Below are 23047 nucleotides of genomic sequence, written 5' to 3' on the forward strand. Positions count from 1 at the left end.
AAAACATTTGCTTTTTAAAATTCAAAAACTTAGTTTGAGTAAAATTTCAAAATTAACATGACCACGTTACCAATATATTTGAAGCCAAAGATATGGAAAAGATAGATCCATTTGTCACAAGTAAACCTGAATAAAAAGGTATATAGAAGAGAAAAACAACTGAGAAATATTGCTAAAGAAAAGATCAAGAAGCCAAAAAGTCACACTAATAGAAACAGAAACATAAGACAAATACACAGATGATTCAGTGGAAAGCAAAATAGAAATCCAGCAATGGTGAAAAAAAATTAAAAGATGGCTGAGGTTATGAAGTTAGTGCTGCATTTTCAATAAAAACAAGATAAATTTCCCATGCATTGCAAAGGAAACAAATAATGAGACTACATGTGAAATTTTATGTGACTGTTCCTGAAATATTTAATCTATTTTTGAGAACATAATTACTAGATAATTCTAGATGGCTTTTGACAATGTGACAGAGTTATTGATAAAATGAATAATAATGAATCACATTAAGAGTCTGGAGTGATTTATGAGAAACTATAAAAGCAAACACCAATCAGCTAGGCAGTAACTTACTGAGGGCAGAACAATAGTCTATAAATATACAAAAGGAGAGAAATGAGAAAAGGAAGTAATTTATACTATAATTAAATGCATTAATGAAGAGTAAAGTCATGTCATTGAAAATACAAAAATCTGGGCTATTATGCATGTTCTTGACAAAAATTGTAGTGTGTTGCAAATATGTCCCTTGTGCAGGTGTTGAACCTCTCTTGTTTGAGATGCAAACCACCAGATGGGACAAAGCACCTTTATCTTGTATAAAAATGAAAAATCCCCTGTGGAATGGGATGCACATCCCGGAAAAGAGGTACAGAAACTGTATTAGTTTAGCAAGAATGTTTTTGAAAATATTTTGAAAAATTGCATTTAAATTGATTTCTAATGGATTTATGTGATTCTAGTTTCAGCTGCTAGTCAATTCCAAACTAATTGCATTGTATGAAATAAAGTTCAGTCCTATTTATAATTACGAGTGCAGTGAAGCTATTGATACTTAAATTTCATAGGTGCTTTTGTACCTTGTGAATGAGAGTTAAGAAATGGGTACTAGTTGAGAGCTCAATGGATGAGGACTCTATCTAGCAAACTTGAGAGAGAGGTAAATGAAAAGAGAGAAAAATTAGGAGAAATGTTATAAATTAAGAAAATAAGGGATGACTAAATCAGAGATGTAGACATGAGTGATGGAGATAGAGATGTTTTGATATCAAAAAAAAGCAGAAATTAAAACCTATTTGAAAGGTAGAAGAAGTCAAAATATCAGAGACGGTGCTCAGCTTCAATGGAAAATACATCAGCTGCTAGAAAAACAGAGGCTTTATGGCAAATCCAGCTGTTTCTTTTGAATGTCAAATTTTTGTTTTGTCAGAAAGTAGTAAGATCTTATCATGATTCCGAGCTGAAATAAAGTTGCAGCTTTGAAACATGATTCTTGGAGAGCACTTAATAATATACTTTAGACCTAGTGTATTACGGTGAAATTGAAGTTGGAGACTTTCTCAAATTGGCACTAAAATGTTAACTGTTACAATTCCCAGAGCCAGAATTGAATGAACATTGCCAAACCAAAATAAAACATAATGTGGTCAAAAGTCACAGTTTATCAAATGTTTACGCAAGCAGTTACTATGAAAATTAACAGTAAAAAAAATTTGATGAACATTTATGTTCTCTGTAAAAACCTACTTTTCCCATAGGGTTTGCATAATTCTGATTAGATTTTGCTTCAAAAATGGCATACATAATGCTAAAATTTTCTGTATGAAGTTGCACATAAAGACATGTTATCTTTTCTTTACAGGTGACAGCTCCTTTCAAAATTCAGTGAAAACATTCTGATAAAATAGAGAAAACAAAAGAAGCATGCGTAGCTCCAGCAGCCAACCAGAGTCCATTCTAACACGTAAGACATGATAGAAAATAAACTTAAAAAGAAATTTAATTAAGTGGCTCATTAAAAACAGGTTTTATTCCTAAGCAGCAATGCCCTTGTCATCAGCAAAGAAGACTTAGTTTCCTTTTTGGCACAAAGAGACACATCACAGTTTATGCAGAACATTTGCAATCAGCAATCAGTTTTAGAAGCTACTCTTCACTGTGTGCCCGCATACATTAAGAGCAGGGCCATATGAGAAGACTTCACTTCTAAGTGAAACTTTCTTTCAGCATAGAGGAGATATCTTACATCTTCAACTTCATCCACGAAGACAATTAACTTTTCCATTATATAAGCCAAATATATTACATCCATTTTATCCGCAAAGAGGGAAGCACCCCTTGTGTAGGCTGTCAGCTGGCGGGAAAACTCCAGCACAGTTGTCAAATTGATGTGCATCTGAAAATACAATAGAGTTGTTAGCCTTAATAAATCAGCTAGCTTCATTCTCTTTAAAAACTGGAGATCACATCCATTGGCATAATGCCTGCCATACTTTCACATGGATTTATATGCATCAGTATGCCATGGATATACATTTCGGGGGAATATTCAGGCATATGAAAGTATTTTCAGCCTTAGATCTTAGATTTCATTGCTGTTATCTGAAGACATCACCACAACAGACCAACAAATTTTGAAGATTTTTGTCTACTTTTTTTTAGATTGTAACTATCTGGCCTCATAAAATATACCAAGCTACTTACATTGCTTTGCCTCTATCTCTAGACCTTCATGAAAATAACAGTGTCAGCAAGGGTTCCTATACTCAGTGGCACATGGTGGGAGAACAAGAGGAGTTCAGACTGGCTGTGAAGAAAATCTTTCCTGTTGTATAGTCAGGCATTTGAACAGGTTAACCCCAAGAAATTGTGCAGCCTCAGAGGTTATAAAGTCCTGAGTGTCTAAGGCTCTGAGAAACCCAACCTTACCTCCTTGCCTACAAGAGAATAGATTGGATTCTAGGCATCTCCCTAATCATTGTATTACCCTGTAATTGCAATGGCTCTCTTAATATATTAATTACTCTTATTTATGAACCCATTTGAAAACAAACTTTCTGTGGTCTTATCTAGCACTACTGATACTACCAGGGAAGAAATGGTCAAGGAAACAAAGTTGTAGAATCAGCATGGCAGTTACACATCTGGGCCATCCTCCACAGTGTTTCCTGTTACATTCTTTTTTTTTCTCATTAATTTCTATCCGTCTACTTTTTCATCTCATTCTTTTACTTATCAATAAGAAACAATTTAAGTACTGATTTTTTTGAAGACATCAAAAAGGCATTCTAAAGAGGAAAGGCACTTCAGCTGATGAACCTCTGATATGGGACTCCACAAGAAATTAACGTTTTTCTGGAAAACTGGATGAGGGGAAGGAAAGTCAAGCACTGATCACCCTGCCAGCGTTACTACTAATCATCTAGACTCTAAGCACCTTATGGAAAAAAGTATTAAGATAAAAGTAATGCTGTGTACTTGTTCCTACTACAACTTCCAATTACCAAAGAAACAAATGGTTGTCTTTCAAGTAGAGCATTTGTTAAAAGTCCATCTATCCCAAACTTGTGGCTGAACTGACATTTCTTGCAAGCTATTCAACAAGATCAGTACCAGAGAAGAGGAGCCTTGGATTTCAAAATGTTACCTGACTAAAAGCATGAAGAACTTGAGTTATTTCTTGTGAATAAGGACATTCAGAGTAGTTTTCTTCATCCCAGCGTCCAGTTCGGTTACATTTACGCCACGCCTTGGCCTCTTCTGCGCCATTGTGAAATGCAACGGAGTTAAAGGAATACTGGAGGCAGGGCTGGTAAGCAGTTATCCCAGCCAAAGTTTTGGGCCACCTAGAAACAGCACGGTAGTAAAAATTAAAATGCAAAAGGCAACTTACAATATAGAGATACATATAACAATATATGACCATATACAACAACACAAAGTGGTATATGAGAAAAAAAGGCTATTTTAACTTTTAATTCAAAATGTTTTATAATGAATTACTTTGTTTCCTTGGAAATTGTTGGAAGTACCCAGGTTCAAGTCTGGCTGGTCACACATTCATTCTGTGTTAATTCCAGGAAGGTGTTTAGTGTTAAGGAAAAAGACATGATTGATGTTTTCACTACATTTATGTCTGCAGACTGCAAAAAGCAGAGCAGAATGTCCATGAAGAAAAAAAAAAATTAAAAAACCTCAAAAAACCAAACTCTATTACTAAATGCTCTTAAAAACTAAGCGCTCAAAATGTACCTGACAATCTCTGCTTTGCATTCTGACCCACCAATAAAAAGCCTTGAAAAAACAAAAAGTCATGAATGTCTCAGAAAACAGTGTACAAGATTTCAGCAGAGGTCATGTGTCATGAAGGAGGAAGGAACTAGCCCTCAAAAGTTACCTATTTATACATACATGATTTATGTAGTATGATTTCAAAACAGTGTTTGAAAACAAACTAAATCAAGAGCAGCAAGAATTCTTCTATCTAGCCGATTGGTCTGTTATAAAACACACTTTCTGTGTATAGAAAGTGTTTTTCTGCTGCATTCTCTAGAATGGCACAACTGGATCTATTTCTGTAGATATCAAATCTAGTGTCACTTACAGCCTAGTGTGGACATAGCAGGATCAGGTAATTGGCAGAAATCTAAGGAAGCCATAAGCATATTATCAGCGAGTCAGCAGGTGCTGGAAGGATATGGTTCTTTAATTGCACTGATCTAATGAGTGAACCAAATAAATCACAAAAATATTCTGCCTTTCAATGAAATTACAGCTTGGCAATCAACCTTTCCTCAAACAAATATATTAGCTCCTCTAGTTACATGTTCAATTGTACATTGTTACATAATATACTGAAAGGTTTTGGACTACAAAAGTTTTCTTCATTTCAAAGAAAAGCTAAGAAGAAAAATACTTTTATTTTTCACAGCTGTCACCGAAAAAATTCAATGTGTGATGTAAAAACAGTTGATAAAAAAACGAATCATGAAAAAAGCTTTCCCAAAAAATCAAAATATGTAAAGCAGTATGTAGAGCATATAGTATCATAGAGGACTTTTGCCTCTGGGATGCAATATTATTTTTAGTAAAAAATTTGCATTAATGCAATTGGGCCACACTTATTGGCAACTTACTTCAAAAGTGAAACTAAAGAGATAATTCTGAGCCTAGCATTGTCACAGTGAGCAGAATCTGGCCTTTGTGACTAAGAATGATAGCATGTAACAACATAATCATTTGCCTTTTAGAATAAGCTTACAGCATTCTGTAAAACAACAACCAAAAAAAAAGGTAAAATATGGCCATGATAGAGAAAACCTCTTAGAAAAGCCCAGTTCATTCTGACTCTCAGTGCCTAATTCTTGCTGCAGTTACACAATTATAAATACCACCTAGGCTGGACCACTGAAATAGCCACACTCCCCTAACAGTTGATGCTTTTCCCCCCTTTCTTTTGCCCAATAAAAGAACAGTTCTTTCTAGTTTTGCCTTTGTGGTTCAATTCTTTCTACTTCCATACTTGTTATGCTACCAAAACTTCAAAGACCTTTGTAAGAAAACTTGCTGGTGTGAAAGCTCCATCTCTGAGGATAAACCTTTGAACAATTTCAAGCATTAACGCTGAGTTGGAACCTCGTAAATTCTCTATGATTTTAAATTCGTTCCCTCAAATGCCAAAAGAACCTATGGACTCAGCATCCTTTTGATGTACATTTAAAAAATAAATTTATATGGATTTCTAGGAAGATGATCAATAGGTTGAGAAATGTCCACTCTTGTTCTTGTGATTTATGTAAAATGACAAAAATGCCCCTGGTGTTAGTTTGTGCAGCACAAAGATTTATATATATTTATTTATGAAGAAAAGGATGTCATTTTAAGGCAAGAACATGAACTTCACAGAGTTGCCATCTAATAGATTCAGTATGAGTTTTCTGATAGGGAGTCTATATTTTTTAAAGATCTAATGAAAACCTATTTCAGCATATCCTCTATGAAGAAACAAAATTCCAGTTATTGTGATGACAAAAAAAAAAATCTATAGCTAAGATTGTCAAAGGTCTCTAATGAAATTTAATCCATATATATGCATTGCCTCAGCAATTTTTCCTCACTGAAAGAGGCAAACTCTCTGGTGTTGAGGTTAACACATAATAAAATAGCTTTCTAGTAAATAGAAAACAGATTATTTGAGTAGGTTTTTATTTCCACTTCTTTCTAATTCAATCCCTTACTTTTATTCAAACACAAGAAATAGTACAAAATGCCTTTGGGCTTTTAAGTTTCAAAGGTAACTTAAAAATAAATAGAGGCTTTCAGGTCAGAAATATTCACAGAAAGTTCTGCTATTTAAGAAAGGCACCTTTCCTCATCTACTTTCCTTTCATTAACTATTCAAGCTGAATTATCACTATAATTCATTTGGTAACAAATTACTGTCTTGATTTCTCAATGGGATTGCCATCATACATCAGTCTTATTGTCAAGCAGGTTTTGTTTAAGAGCTTTTTGCATATCATTGGTGTATTTTAGAGATGACTGAAAACAATACCAAATTCCACAGGAACCTTTTCTTCTGATTAAAATTATTACAATTTTAAAAAGCCCCACCAGCATATGTAGATAAAAGTAATGATGGAGCAGAAGCTACATTTAGTCTACAAAATTTTGCAGACTCCTAAGATTCAGATAGCAGGACAGATGTATTATGTAAGCATGTGATATATTGATAAAACTCTGTGTCCTTAAGCTCACCTCATACAATCTATTTGTTTTACTAAATAGTTTTACTTTCTATTTTGATCCTTTTCATGAAACATTTTACTAACAGTCTCATGTAATTTGTTACCTCTAATCTCAGTTGAACAAAGCTATCAGAACCAGAACAGATTTTAAAAAGTAAAGCACTGAAGATTTAATCTTCTAATGATTTAATGCAGTGTTATCTTCTTCTACAAAGACTAAGAAAAATTTTGAACCTTCTCTAATTTACCTAATTTCTTAAAAATTTTCCATAATGCATACTGAGGAATTAGAAGATTTCCTGACTTTCACAAACCACTGCTTCTCTTGAAGCACTAGGTCCCGTTTCCCATCAAAATCATACAATGCTCCTCCCTCCTACCATATTATATGAAAATGACAACTAAAATAAGTGATTTGTAACTGACACTGAAGTGCCATGTAAGCATGAATATAGTCTGTACCTCCATTAATAAATGAAACACACTCCAAACCCAGAAAGTCATACCTGAAATCTCCTTTGTTGTTAATAATTCTTTCTGCAGGGCAGTAGGGAGCAGCTGTTTCAAGCACCACAATTTCTACTTGTTTAGTGCTATTTCCATAGGAGTTCTTGACTAGACACTCCCAATCTCCAGTTGCATCAATGTCAATACTGGATAGGATAAGTTCACTAAAAAATAAAAGATAAATCATTGTATACACTTAATTATACAGATATCAAGTCACTGGTTTTCTGACATTAACTTATTTTTTATGAAAATATCATAATGGGGTTTGTTCTATGATATCAAGGGACAGACAGTATGGGAGTGGCAGTAAGCTCTTGGCAGCACCAATTTGTATTGACTACTCAGGTTGTAACAGGCTATAACACAAATCACAAATTGGCACAAAAGAATATAAATTATTTATCAAAGCCCATTCTGCTTTCCCCAGGTATTACAGAATGTTTGGGTTGTTGCCTAACCAAGCACTTGGAAGTCACAAAGGCATTTCAAGTTGACCACACAACCAACCCACAGAGAATGGGTTTGCCTTCAGCTGTGATTACAGCTCCTCTGGCATTTCAGCACCAGAATCTGGCACTCTGCTATCAGGGGTAGAATGCTATTCAATTACTCCAACTCTACAGACGTCATAGACCAAAAATAATGCTACTACATTTTAAGAGGGTAACACATTATATCTTAAATCTGCCATGGGACAGAAATAAATTTTGCTACAGTTTTAAACAAATTACAGCTTTTGAAAGTAGTTGGGAGAGGAAAAAAAGTAGCATTTATCTGAAATATTTACTTTGCTTTACAGAAATGGCTTGTCTTTGAATACACCTTGTGGTTTAGACAATTAGAAATTATGTGGGAAGAAATGCAGAAGTGTGAGAGAGAGTGTACTTTATAAAAATTGAAGGGCTGAATTAACAGTTAATAAATTTATTTGAAATCTGTATTTAAAATAAAATCTAAAAATTTTTACTTGTTACCTTTAGCACTTTTTTTTTGTAGAGCCTGAAATTTTGAAAGATGATTTTCTCAAGAACCTACTACAGGACTGCTATCTAGGCCCTCAGAAAACAAGTAAACCACAATAAATAGCCTTTGATTTAAGATAGTTGTTTCAGAATTTTGGATATTGCTCCAGATATTGAGTGAAATTTATTATTAAAGAGTAACTTTAAAAATATTACATTATTCCTATTTATGACAGCTTTGAACTCCAAGTGCCTTGTAACCCCCTATTTCATTTTTACAATGAATTCTAACATAGTTTTATAGCAAAAAATCTAGAAAAAGCATTACTAGCTGTTCTCAGAGAGTACCTCAGTATTTTAATGTCAAAAGAAGCAATTGTTCTCTTAAGTAGTCTCAGGTGAATAGCCCAGTAACAGCAGCCTCTCAGCTAATTCTTAATACATCTTTTTGCATTCAGGTAGAAGTACTTCAGTGAAATTAGCCAGTTTAACAACACTTTAATTAAATATTATATTTCATACATCACAACAATCTCACATTATCTTTATAGACAGTTAAGAAAGATCATATTCCTAGAGCTTATAAAAACAATTATGCATAAAGCTTTTTCACTGAAAGAAAAGGCAGAAGATATTTCACTTGTGGCATCAAGATGTGGAGACTTCTCAAATGAACAGAATGTGTTGTGCTGATCTTCTGATATATTTTCTAGAAAATAGCTGCAATCATTGTTAACAATAAAAATGTGAAAAAATTGGAAACCATGATGATGGTGATGGTAGGTAAATACCATATTTCAGCTTATAAATTTTACAAGTAATAAGTATGCAGATAAATAAATATAAAGGGTGTATTTTCCATTTATTTAAACTGCTGAAATGTGTTCTGACTTAAATGTATCTGCTGCTTAACAGGTCTCCCCTCAGTAGATGAAGTTTCCTAGACTCAGAGACAAATATTTACTGATACACCAACCTTGTTTCTGATAGAAATGCAATATTTGAACACTGGTTCAAATTATCTCAAAAGACAAGTAACTCCTCATATTCACACTTTTAATCTTCTATTGCCCTTTCTTCAGATGGTGATAAAAGACAAGCCAGAATAGGTTTATGCAATATAGTGACTAGATTATGAAATTGTCTTCTGAATTGCCATCTGGCCACTGTAAATGATGCATTCATTTATATTCCTCTTGGAATATTTTGATAGCAAGCCCAATGGTGAAACTGTTCATTTACTTACCATCTGGGTATGACAAATGATAAATTGATCTTATATCTCTGGAGAATTTGGGGGACTGAATTAAAAAAAAAAAAAACCTGTCTTTTAATACTCAAAAAAAAAGCAGTCAACTTGATCCTTTAGCATTCTCTCTGCTTATAATCCTTGGAGACTTCAACTTCACAGTCCTGGCAAATCAGCAGGAAGGGGTGGGCCTTTCCTGGTCATAGAATTTTAAAACTCTATTTCACAAAGTTTTCTAGTAGGTCAGTTACATAGTTTAAGTCTTGGCATGGTTGCATAAGCACGCCCAGAGACTCTCACTCATAGCCAAAAGGCATTCTTGATCTCTCTTGGCAACGGCAACGAATCTTGGTTAAAGGCAAGAATTCTCCAATAACCTGAGAACATGGCAAGACTCTGATTTAGGAGCTTGACAAAACCTCAAAAGAATTAAGAGAGGATGGCTCCTTTGGCCGTATTCTTTTCTTGACTATCCTATCTCACAGGAGCTAACAAACATCAGGCCACAAGTGCCAACAATCTTGCCCCTGCTATGCAGCTTTCCTAAGGATGGAATATGAGTCAACAAGCATTCCTACACCCTCTGCATTAGCAATCACATCCCACTCCTCAGCAGTGTGACAGCTGCCACTTTTCAAGGAAATTTTGACTTTCGGGATGAGAAGAAATGGCCTTAAGTTGCAGCAGGGGGAAGGTTTAGATCAGATATTATGAAAAGGGTGGTCTGGCATTGGAACAGGCTGCCCAGCAGAATTGTGGAATCACCTCCCAGGAAGTATTCAAAATACCATGTGGATGCAGTACTTGGGGATATGGTTTAGTGCTAAACACTTGGACTTGATGATCTTAGAGGATTTTTCAAGCCTTAACAATTCTGTGATATTCTATCATGATAAAATGAAGTCAGATATGCATGAGATGGTATCAAGGCTAACTGAATAGGAAGACTGCTGCCTAATGAGAAAAGGATGACTAGCAGGCTTTTCTCAACTTTCCTTTCGAAATTACAGTGACCTTCTCATTAAAAACATTGAAAAGAGGAAAGAGAATATACATGATTCTTTTTTGTACTGGGAAATTTCATGCATGGTAGAATTCCTTTTTACAAATGTGATGATTGACATATTGAAAAATTAATTAAAATGTACAGCTGATGCAATTGCATGAAAAAGTTGTTCTGATATTCAACTGAAGCCCATGGCATTTGTCATTATAAAGAGAGGAACCATAATACACGTGGAAGCCATAGCCATGTAATCAAGTAACCTATGACAATAGAGTTCTATTTGAGGCATAGTTTTGCATTGCTACAGCGATGCATAACTAATTAGACAATCAGAAGTAGGTCTCATTATGCAAAGTTACTCAGCCATGTCCTGAAGAAGTACTATAGCGACATTTACTGTACGCCCCAGCAGTCATTTGCATGCCAGGAAACAAAGTAACAAATAAAGAAGAGACTTCAACACCATATTTTGATTGGCTTTCCACAGTAAATACTTTAAAGTCTGACTTGAGTTTCTGTAAGATTTAGAAAGAACCAACTGGTCTTCCAGCAGGAAAATAAAAATTATTTACTTTAACTCAGGAGACATTTAGGTTTTCTCATATTCTTCTTCAGACAGATAAATAGCTAATGTGTTCCCACAGTTCAGGCAGAAGGTCTGCACAACATGCCTCCAACCCATACCACCTTAAATTATTAATACTAACATGCAATTTAAAAAATGAGTGTTGGTCTCCAGAGTACATTGCTGCTCGGAATACAGCCTTTCACAGGGGACATAAGGTTAAAACATGGAAAATGAAGAGAGAATCTGTAAATCAAGGCACTTGTCTGAACTCAAATTGCTAGCCTGATCTCTCTGACAAAATTAGTTATTTACCCTTGAAAGAAACAGCTTTAGAAGGCTGATGGCCTTTGAAGTAAACTTGTGTCCAGGCAACAGCAAGAAAAAAAGGAAGATGAAAGTTGGTATTCGTTTTATGCACGATGTCTAGCAAGTATTTTCAGGTGTAATCAATTTCTCATACACAGAGGTAATGCAACACACATCTTTTTTTTTTTTTTTCTTTTGATTGTATATAAAGACAAAGCTTAACTTACATTTAATACCATCTGTGGGTACCCAAGAAATGTAATGTGCTATAACACACTTTTTTCTATAATTTATCTATTAGCTAACTTGTTCACATTCTAGAACCACGACAAGAGTTGGAAAGGACCTAGATTTAATAAAAATATATTGACAGAAAAAAAAACCCCAGGGAAAAACCCCAACAAACCAAATGAAAACCTACTTTCAAAACAAGAGAAAAGAGCTGTATGTCAGTGAGTAAAACCATCTCACTTTATTTCCTTTGTACTGCTCAAAGTACTTCAATTGAAATGCAAATGTTCAAAAATACTGTCACAGGATAATATCCATTTGCTGCCCAACAGTTAACAGTGAGATGTGTTTTCTATAGGTGGATATCAAAGTACCTGTGACTTACATATATTCCATTAATTTCTTTCATAAAATGGAGAAAACTAACACTATTAATATTAGACTAACTCTTCCACATCACCTTCAGAAAACTAAACATCTCTACATCATATCACAAGATGTTTGGTTTGTTGCATGAGCTCATTCTCACCCATTGAGCTTCTCAGGTAGAAACAATCAGCTACTGCTCTGCACTGAAAGGTGTTCTTAAAGATTTTTGTATTTATTTTCAAACTCCTTCAGTCCTGGAGTCAACACATGCCAGTCTAGCTAGCTGAGAATGTAAGTGGGGAGACGAAAAAAAGGATTACAGCCCTAGAGACCCAAAAGTTTCTCCTGCTGGATAAACCTTCAGACAGCTGGCAGGTCTGTGGTAGCACAGTGGTGCCATAAAGCTATCTGAAAGGAGTACACCTGGGCCAGGGCTTATTTAAAGTACTTCATGAATCAGTTGTCTGTCACTGAGCTGCTCTGTCTGAGCTAGTGAAAGGCTTTGGGATGCTCAGATGTGTTTATTGTTATTAATTTTGTTCTACCAGCAAGCTGATGGACTGCAGGATGGATACAACTTTTTAGGGAAATGGTGCTACACCTCCTGTATGCCCTTCATCTCCCCTTAGGTATCCTGTATGCTGCAATGTTATATTCAGAGGAAGATTTGTTTCATTAGCATAACTCCTGTCATCTGTACACTATCAGTGATTCTTAGACATAAATAACACCAATCAAACCAATAGCCAAAATTGTGTAAAAAGCTTTTAAAGTAAAATATATCCCAGATGACTCAGAAGTGTTAACCTGCTTATGACAATTCTTGATTATTTGATTACACACCACTAGGACCAGCAAAAAAACCCCAAACCAGTCAACACAAAACCCCCAAACAACACACAAAAGGAAACCAAGCAAAAACCCTACTAAATTAATTTTACAATTTCAAATAATTTGTCAAATGCATATTACTTTAACATGATACAAATGCAGAAATTAATTATCTAATGAATATGGGCTGATTGACATATTAGGGTTTGAATACTGACCTGTTTTACTTGTCCAATTGCAAGAAATTTCAAAAGATTTAAAATGAAGGTAGGACAGCAGTTTCCTATGTAAGAACTTCAGGAACAATCTCTATTCTTTCTCAGTATTTGGTGTATCTCTTACAGTGTAAACTTTATTTTGTAACGGCTAGGAGCCACTCAATCACAATACTATAAACAATTAAGTATAGAGGGGTTTTATCCCACCAGGAGAAAAAGTAGGGGAGATAAGCTATTTTCATGGAATTCCACCATATTAATGTGAATATGCCCTACAATACATTCTCAATGTTGAGCAGATTGAAATACATGAAAATTAAAAAGTAATTCAGTTGTTTTAATATTTCTAACAAGTGTTTCTTTGTAGAAATGGTTTGTCTTACTAGGATTTAGGGTGGTTTACCTGGCATTGGATTCTGGATGCGTGTCATAAATACTCTGATATGCTCACATTTGGTTCACAGATTTACAAACTACTGCCTGGACTCAGAGAAAATGTATAATTATATCTAACATTGATGTTGACAGGAAAAGTACTTTAGAAAAAGCCAGCCCTGAGATGTTGACTCTCGACTGCTGCTACAGTGCAGCATGTCCTCAGCTGTGTAGCTGCAGCTGTTTGAAGGGCCACATTAAAATCATTCTGGCCTTAAAAAGTCAAAGCAAAACCTCTGATTCTCCCTTGTGGGGCATAAAGCGTCAATTTTTGTTCTTACTACTGAACATTTCAGAGTTGTGGCTGGATAGACCCATATATAGCTGCTGGATATAAGTAGAGACAGAAGTGAGAGGTCAAAATTTAGTGCAAGGCATCTTAATCTGGTCTCAAGACCAAAGAAGGTATATTTTTGTAACATTCTTCAAGGATGCCATCAAAATGTTTTATAGTGCTGACTTACTATTTTTCTAGGGTATTTAAATTCTAGCAGCCAAAATACTTATATATATTTTTTGTGAAAATACCCATTTTTTCAATCATGTTTCAATAAGCACTTAGCCAAATTAGGCCCACAGGTTTTATGACACAGCAGAACTCTTAGGTAATGGTCTATTACTTTAATGACAGAGGGTATCATGGTTGCTGCTTTTGCTTTTCATTGTATCAGTCTCTCCACAGATTATATTTTAAAATATTCCCCACACTGATTAGTAATAAGACTGTCATTGATTTTATTCAGGTAATTGAAATATTTTTAGATAAAACACCTAAGTTTAATAAATCTTCCAAATTAATTCACATGTAGGTACTCTTAATCTCACATAATGAAACCCTTACCCTGGGCATTTAATAATATTCTGCAATAATTTAAAGTATTATCTTCCTCTCTGATATATGAGAAGACTGCTGGTGAAGTCACATCTGTCAGTAGTCCTTTTCTGACTCCAGTGCCTGAAATGAGTTGTAGACTATTGCCTACAGGGTTTAAAGTGACTTCAAAATAATACAAGAATATTGATTTATAAATTAATCTGTTATTTTGCTTCATTTGTTTCCAAACTCCTTGACAGCTAAAGGTCAAACTGGGTCAATTAGGTAAAGCAAAAAATATCAGCACTGAACAATTTCTGCTTATCTCCCTGGATTTCTCAGTATGACCCATAGCTGCTCATCTCCAAAATACCCATGCAGTAGAAACCAAAGTGATTATATCTGCATTTCTGAATCAAGTTACTTGGATATGTTCTAATCTTGTTAATCCTGTGCAATCTCCAATATTCTGCCATGTTTTGGTACATATCTGATCTTTCAGTCAAGTATCCAACCTATCAACATCCTTATCAGGGATTTTCAGGCTTTTTTTTTACCTAGGACCAGTTCAAACCACTGCTGCTTGCATCATGTCTTTTCCAGATGTATTCCTGTCCAAACCCTTAACAAAGTTTAGGGATCATCTGGGTCATTACACGCCTTGAATTTCTGCCTTTCACACAGAGGTTCTGGAAGCATTTTGTTCTTTCTTACAGGAAGCATCTGCCTGGATCTCAAACTTGCCATGATACCACCTGTCTACTCCTGGAATCAATTTCCTTTCTCTAATCATATCTTAAACAAACTTTATTCTTCCAGTGAAACTGTCTCAGTCAAACTCCTAATTCTTTACTAATATCTGCAGTGATAATTTCAAACAGTAAAAAAGTATTAATTTGACTCAACCTCCTGTTTGGATAACATAAATTATGATCAAAAGTTTCAACCCACAACATTTAATTTGTTTGAATTATTTTTTTGTACCTTTGCTATTACAAGTGGACCTTGATTTGAAATTCTTCCTTTCTTCCTCATATTTTTGAGATTTTCACTTAATCAGGTGACTCTCATCTCAAACATTACTAATTATTTCATTATTTACTTGGCAGTGGCTAATGTCACAATGTAAAGAAGCACTTAGAGGATTTAAACAACAGATTCTTAGGCTTAATTTTTTTTGTCATTAAAAACCCCCACAAAATAAAGTGGCTTTGTCAACCATTTTTAGAAGACTGAGATACTTAGGACAAAGTATAATAGAAAAAAATACAATTTTCAGGGGATCGAAATTCAGTCCTAAGAGACTGTATTTCCAGTGGCAAATCCATCTACACGACAAAAATTACATCTGAAAATAACTTTTGATCCTAGCACCTGTTAGCCTAGGTTTAGTTGAGAGCATGTTGGTTTCTCCAGCTGTAGCTCTCCTTTTTATGGGTTCTTAACGTTCTTCACAGTTTAATGTTTTCAGAAGGAGCACTTGTGAACTGTAATGGTCCCAGAGCAGCTATTACAGCTGTCGGGGCATAAGCACTGTTAAACACTCTACACAAGCATTTGCAGAATAGAAGTAAAAAGACTTCCAAATTGTCATTATATTCTTTGTGGTAAATAACATAGTTCTTGAAAATTAAAGTATCTCTGCCACTCTGGAGTTTCTTGGTTCATAGAACTAAAATAGTTTCCCTTTCTAGTTTAATATTCTAATAACTGTCCTGCTAGCGTCTCCAAACACTGAAAGGGAAGAGTGGGGAAGCTGGGAAAGATGCTGTGCTGAAGAGAATTCTACATGACCTTCCTTCTTTGTGGCTTCAGGGATATCAGAGAACCAGAATGTGTTGAGTTAGAATTGCTGCTTATTATTAAACTGATATAATATTCCAGGCCAAAGAAATTAGGCTCTCTTCATGGAAGCCCCATTAACAAATTCATCTAGATCCATTCACAAATGATAGGAAATTAGTCCCACATCATATGTATATTTTCATATATGACTATGACATTTACACACAGGCATAATGACAGCAAATTAAACACCAGCAAAATCAAATATTATTATCATTGGCAGGAAACGATAAATGCAAGCTAGCAGCAGAATTGAAAACACCTTTTCAAGATCTCCTGTAAGGGAATACTCCTTGCCAAGAAAAATGTCACAGACCGGAATACAGTTCAAAACTTTAGTTTAATTATTGTAACAAAAATATTTATTTTAGTTTATTCTGCTTTATCATAGGAGACAAAAAATACACATTTGGATATTTTATCCTTCTACTGTGCCAGTTAATAAAACAGAAGGGTTTAGCATGATATTTGTGTTGTAAATCCACGTCCAGAAATATCTGGAATTACTCAATAAAATAACCACCTAAAAATGTTTGAATAAGCAGCTTTTGGAACATGACTACACCTCTTTGTTCAAAACCAGCTATAGAAATCTTTAAATTGCTAAGTAGCACAGGCCAAAGTCTGTCCTTCAGTGCAATTACAGAAAGCCACAGACAGTGGACATTTGGTGTAAAGACTAGGTATGCAAAGGCAAAATATGATACTGTAAGAACTGATCTCAAGTTACCTTTATTTTTAGTCCAAATCATATACTTAACATTTGATAGCTTCAGGGAGGCATAGTCTATCTGATGTTTCAGTGCCATGGTTGTACATGATTTAGCCTTAAGAACTATCAAAATCAGTGTGTAATAGCATGTAACAAGCATACTAATACATGCTATTGTAACATGCAACAAGCATGCTATTATATATTATTTCAAATTTTAATGATAATAATTATATCAATTAGGATATAGTATACACGGTCATAAACTTGGGATTAATATTAAGAAACGCTGAAGATAATTTTGACACTCACAACATGGCCAATCTTTTATTATTTTGAACAATACATGTCTTTAAGTTTTAAAAAAATTGACTTTAAAATAGTACAGTTTTTAAAAGTAGGTTTGAAAGTATTTCTTTAATAAGTTAATTCTGATCAGCACCTAGATCAAGGCAGAGGCACAACTGCTTGAGTATTAGCATTTTTGGCTGGATAAGGATTATGCTCTATGGTCAATGCCCCTCTATCTTACAAAGTGTCATGTATAGTGCAAATACATGAGGAATTAAAATGTTGAATGCCTTTAAACAGCTGTTTAAGGACTTAGTGTTTTTATTCAAAAATATTTTGTCTTATTTTAACAGCCTATACCACATAACTTGGGCACGTCACAGTATTTTTCCAGTCTATAACAGCAAATGTGATGATCTACTTAAAGAACATTTTTTTCTGAATAGATGTGCATATTGCACATTCCAGTGCATACTGCACCATCAGCATCAAGGTCACCTATTGAATGGCACAGTAAACGAGGTAGGCAGGAGATCAACCATCCTTATTAAAATATGCTATGGCAGACAATGGTTTTTATTTTACAGTCTGGCAAAAAAAGAAGTAATGTAAGTTAAAAATCAGTCAAGCTACTTACAGCTCTTTAAAAAAGATAGCTATTTTGGAAACAATTTTAGACCATTTATTTTAGTTTATTAGTATGCTTTAAAAATTACTTATACAGTGCAAAATATAACTCAGTTGAAAAAATTAATGAGGTGATTAACAGCATGTATTTTAATTTTGATATAATGGAAATAGGAAGAACATGCTTTAATTTAAGTGACTTGGCAGTTATATAATAGCTCATGCACGTGGCATTACTGTACTAATTGGTCTAATAGTCCTTTTCATTGATATTAGAAGAAAGTCAGGAGCTCTGAGAACAGGTCAGATCTATGCCTCTAGATCTACAGGATTCCAAAAGGGGTCAAAGAATCAGTGGGTAGATGAAATTAATAAAGCCAAAAGTCCCCAGTGCACAGGATTTAATTTGACTCCCTTCATAACTTCTATTTGATAGTTCAAGAAGCATTTCAGGTCAATTATATTAATAGAAACTGTTTGAGTGAAAAGATGTTAATGATTATCCAGAGCTAATTAGCATAGTTATTTTCTTCTACAAAGAGAAAGGGAGAACATGCACACAGAATCAGACTCTCTTTTTGATCAGTGATGGAAACTGGCAGAGGACAAAAGGATGTGTGCAACAACTTAGCAACTTTTAGCGACAAGCCAATACTCTGTGATGAAACCCAAAAATAAACACTGAAATAATGTTTAACAGGAAAACTCAAGCAAAACTGGAACATTACAGTCACTGCCAAATATTAGTTTTTGCTTCTTTTATATAAGCCTACTCTACTTCACTCCTCTTGCACTTTTCACATCAACAAATGCATCTGTAGATCTCTGTATCTCTCAAGCACACAGGCACAGAGATGGTAAAAGTCACAGAAAATTCAGAAATATCTAATAAGAAACAAAAATGAGATTACTTAACTAAAGAATATGGGATCTAGTGCATTGGAACCTGCAAAAACCAATCCAAGCCCTTTCAATTAATAGTCCTTCATAAGTCCATCACTCAGACTTCTAGATGGTGTCATGAAGAAGCAGTTTGGCTGTAAGTCACTCATATGCTACTGAAGCGTTTCTTCTTTTCTTGTTTTTTCATGCTTCTTCTCATGGTTTACTGTATAAGAAACTGTCTTTATCTGGTTCAAACCCATATCTGATCAAATCTGGATACTTAGACACAAAAAGTACAATTTGGAACCACGGCCAATCATAGCCATGAAAAATTTCTATCTCTGTGCTCAGATTCAAGCACGCAATTGAGTTGCTTCAAATTAAATAACTCCTGATGCATGTTTTAATGAGGCTTGTTGCAAGTGTCAAATCTGTTCCCCTTGCCTGCAAGCCTGACTATGACAAGAGGTGTGTGTTACCGTGTAATCAGGCAGCAGTCATGAATGATGCTGTCCTCCACGAAGATGCCGCTCTCCTCATCGGTTTCTATCAGGCGGCCCGCATGGTACCACTGCACCTGGGTGCTGTTGTCCACGTAAGTTGCGGTACACTGGAAAGGCAAGCGGTCTCCATGGAAAACCACTTGTCTTTGTGATGGGATCAGCTCAAAGAGAGGAAGTTCCAGAGGCCCAGCTGCAGGGAAAACAAAACAAAACAAAACAAAAAAATAGGAAAACAAAGTCACAATTAATTCCTCTCTTATGAATATTGTAACATGAACTAATTGTATACCATTCTAGCTTCTTATATCTTCACATGAAAATGCTAACATAAGAGACGTGACCACTAACTACCCACTCACTGCAGTCTGGCCATGTTGTGAGTTCTAGAGATCACTTTTTTTTTTCACTGGTGCGAGCCCAGATAAACACAGGATTACCAGAATATCTACAGAAAATGAGTTTCATAAAACAGGTCACAGTATGGTTGAGGTTGGAAGAGATCTTTTGAGATGCTCCAACCCAGCCTCCTGCTCAAGGCAGGATGCTTTACTACACAAGTGTACAGAATAAAAAAGTGTCAGTAGAGGAAATTCCCACTTTGCTCCAGAACAAAACTTACGATCTAGAGAGCCTAAGCTACTTCATATGCCTGGTATTTGGATAACAATAAGACTAATAATAGCTAAACTTTCCTCTTAAGTTCAACTGTCCCCATGACTTTTCATTTCCTGTTCCTTCTGCCAATTCCACAAGTCATCTCTACTCTCTAGATAATTACTTAACATTAAATATTTATCTAAGTAGCTCTTTTTATCTATTTAAAGATGAATATTTTTTACCATATTTTTAAAATGAACTTTATCTCTTGAAGCTCTCTCCCAGAAACACCCCAATAATGAGAACACTGCACATTCTAAGCAGGCTATTACAAAAAACAGCTCTTGTAATCACAAATCCAAATGTCCAAACACAGTGTAAAAAAACGCAGATAAGGAAGGTATGTACATTTTTTGCCCTGATGAAAGTCTGCTATTTCATAGATTTGAGAGTAATTGAAGATTATTTTCCTCAGTCCTAAAGTCTCATGAACATCATGCTCAACAGCTCATACAATAGAGCCTTTTCACCTCAGGCTCCAACACCAAATCAATTCACTGAGCCTGGATTGCTTTTAACCTCAATCTCACCTTAGACAAAAGACCTATAGTCTTGCACCTTGGTTATCATTCTACCTTGATGAGGAAAGAGAATTTTAAAGCTAGATCTTATCCCTTCTTTTTCTTCTGTTTTCATTTAAAGGCCTCTCATCATTAATATCAATCCATCCTACAGAGCTGTCAGCTGAAAGGTCACCCTTCCACCATTTGCACCACTAGTAACTACCTCAAACATCTATTTTTCTGACAAGTACCTTTTTTATTTTTTCCATTTCACTGCTTGCCATTTTATCTTCCTTAAACTTGCTCCTCAAAACCCTCCATTGCCCCTAACAAATACAGATGAGCTTAGCCATGCCTATTCAGGTTGCAAGCCATAATCACTGGTTCTACAACTGCTAAAATTTGTTGACAGCCAAAAGTGTTCTTCCTCTTACTCAGCATTCCACCCTAACACACTTCTGTATGTCATTCAGGGGCTGTCTTTGGAACTCTTAAATTGTGAGAAGTTGCACTTAAAAGCCAACTTTGGGCCCCTGTTACTATTTTGTTAAACAGTAACAAAAACAAGTATCCATCACCTGCTTTGAGTAAACTTCTACTTTTATACAAAGAAGAATGCCGGCCAGCACAGCATGCAAAATTGGTACAACTGAATATGTGCTACTGTTGTTTGGGAGAAGCACACAGAGGATTTAGGGATTAGCTGCTCTCTACTGAAATGTTTTAAGTCAGCTTTGACTATAAAGTGCAGCCTTCAGAAAGCACCCCTTACCTGTGTACATATCCTGTAATTTACCTTTTGATTGCACCTGTTATATGGAGACCATGATGTGATACTAAAATTCCTTGAAATACGTACAGTATTTTTATATGACTTTTGGCTTCTAATCAGGAGAAGAGAAGGTAAACCAGATTAATGCCTCATTCCTAATAGCTGCAGCCTTAGTCTCAGTCATTTGTATTAAATGTCTTTAACTAGCAAATGGAAAGATTCCCTCTCTCCAAAAAGTTGGGATTTTTGTGTTGCATTATGAAGTCAATTATAAAATATAAGAAAATACATGGACTACAAATTTATCCAAAAATTAATTAAACAACTACCAAAATGTAGAAAACAAGCATACTGTGACACCTACAACAGCAATAGATACTACTCACAAAAACAAAATATTTCTCATCGACACAGTAGTTTTTAACAGAGGATGTTGTATCTGGTCAAATGGTTTTGGTCATGCAGTGACTGACACATTGTGTCGTGAGGCTATGAAGTAGGAAGAGTGTGAACTAGAATATCAATATCTTTAAGTCAAGTTAAATAAGCTGCTGAGCATTTGGATGAAGTGTAACACTATCACTCTGAATTTATCTCTGTCTTGAGCGTTGGTGTCCAAGGTTCTCCCATAACCCCTTCTGTTGTTCAGCCTTGGGGATCACCACACCCAGAAATGCAGTGGGAATGAGGTGTTCTCTACACGTTTTGTCAATGCATGATCAGAAGTGAATGAAAACTTTTCTTTCCTTCAGCATGTCAAAAAATTATTAGTTCTATCAACAGTGAACTCTTTTTCTTTTTCTTTGCAAATCCTTTTAAGTGCCAACAAAGACGCAAAATGAATTAAATATACCCTTGGATTTAAACATACCATTATGCTAGGATATCCTCCTGACCAGCTTTGAGAATGTACCTATTTGAGTTGGCCAAATTGATAAATAATGCTGAAAACTAATTTTCAAATTAAAAATAATAAAATTTCAATGGATTATGACATTTGCAGACCGTGGAAGGTAAACATAAGTACTCCTGGAAAACATCTGCTTTTAATCTCTGTGACCTCCACATAAAAATATTAATACCAGAGCTAATCTTCAGTTGTTTTCCAGGGATAGTAATGATTTAAATGTCTGAGGGTGGTTCTGCAACCATTGCTCATGCAGAAGTTCCAGCTAACTTCTGTGACACAGCTCACAGTTATGAGGATTAATCGCACCAATAAGAGTTTCAGAATTAGGACCAATACCTTTTATCCCAAATGGCTATAAAATTATTGTAGTTACATCAGCATCAGCTGGAAATACTTATTTTAAATCCATAATCCAACAATCTTTCAAATTCAGAATAAAAATAAAAGTACCTATTAATGCTGTACACACATTTTCAAGCTTGACTTCGAGAACAAATTAAGAAGTACGAAATTCTGAAAGTATTTGGAATTATTTTGGTATTGATTTGACAGCACTTTAAATATAACAGCTCTGGCAAGCATAGCCCTATACAACTGATTTTTATTTCTTTGATTATGTGGGTAATAAAGACTAAATTAGGATTACTAAATATATATAATCTCTGATGCTCATATTTATGCATGTGTGTGTGTCTATGGCAGACACAACAGCCTCATAAAATCAAAATGTTTACTATTGTGTGTTGAGAAGGGAGGGAGCAATTTACAGGGATTTTATTTACTTTTTATACACTTGAAAAATATTCCAAGATGCTCCTTCCAAGACAATTCACTGTGCTGGCCTTGATCTTGGAGGCAGCACCCCTATCTGCAAATGAGAGGTGTGACTCCTCTCGAGGTATTCAGATCAAGAGCTGATGGAGTGTTTTACAGTCTTTACCTGTCTTGTCTCTCCAGTCAGCACTAAACCATGATTGCAGCAGAGCACCACAGGAATCACTGATTGCAGCATGAATCTAAAGGTCTAACCCGTCATTACAGTAATTACATCTTTTTTGTTATCTTTCACTTCTCAGAAGAAAAGGGTTTTG

At 35.1% G+C, this 23047-nt stretch overlaps 1 protein-coding gene across 1 annotated transcript in view; it reads right to left on the reverse strand.

Annotated features, from left to right (window-relative positions):
* ADGRA1 (adhesion G protein-coupled receptor A1) overlaps nt 1-23047 on the reverse strand; it is a 259550-nt gene that overhangs the window by 115936 nt on the left and 120567 nt on the right. The window contains exons 7-10 of the mRNA XM_038141334.1: nt 19091-19304; nt 7259-7423; nt 3653-3851; nt 2252-2401 (exon numbers count right to left, since the gene is read on the reverse strand). Of these exons, the coding sequence (XP_037997262.1) occupies nt 2252-2401; nt 3653-3851; nt 7259-7423; nt 19091-19304 (728 nt within the window). The remainder of the gene's footprint in view (nt 1-2251; nt 2402-3652; nt 3852-7258; nt 7424-19090; nt 19305-23047) is intronic.

Source organism: Motacilla alba, chromosome 6, assembly GCF_015832195.1.
Source record: "Motacilla alba alba isolate MOTALB_02 chromosome 6, Motacilla_alba_V1.0_pri, whole genome shotgun sequence".
In the NCBI taxonomy this organism is placed as follows: domain Eukaryota; kingdom Metazoa; phylum Chordata; class Aves; order Passeriformes; family Motacillidae; genus Motacilla; species Motacilla alba.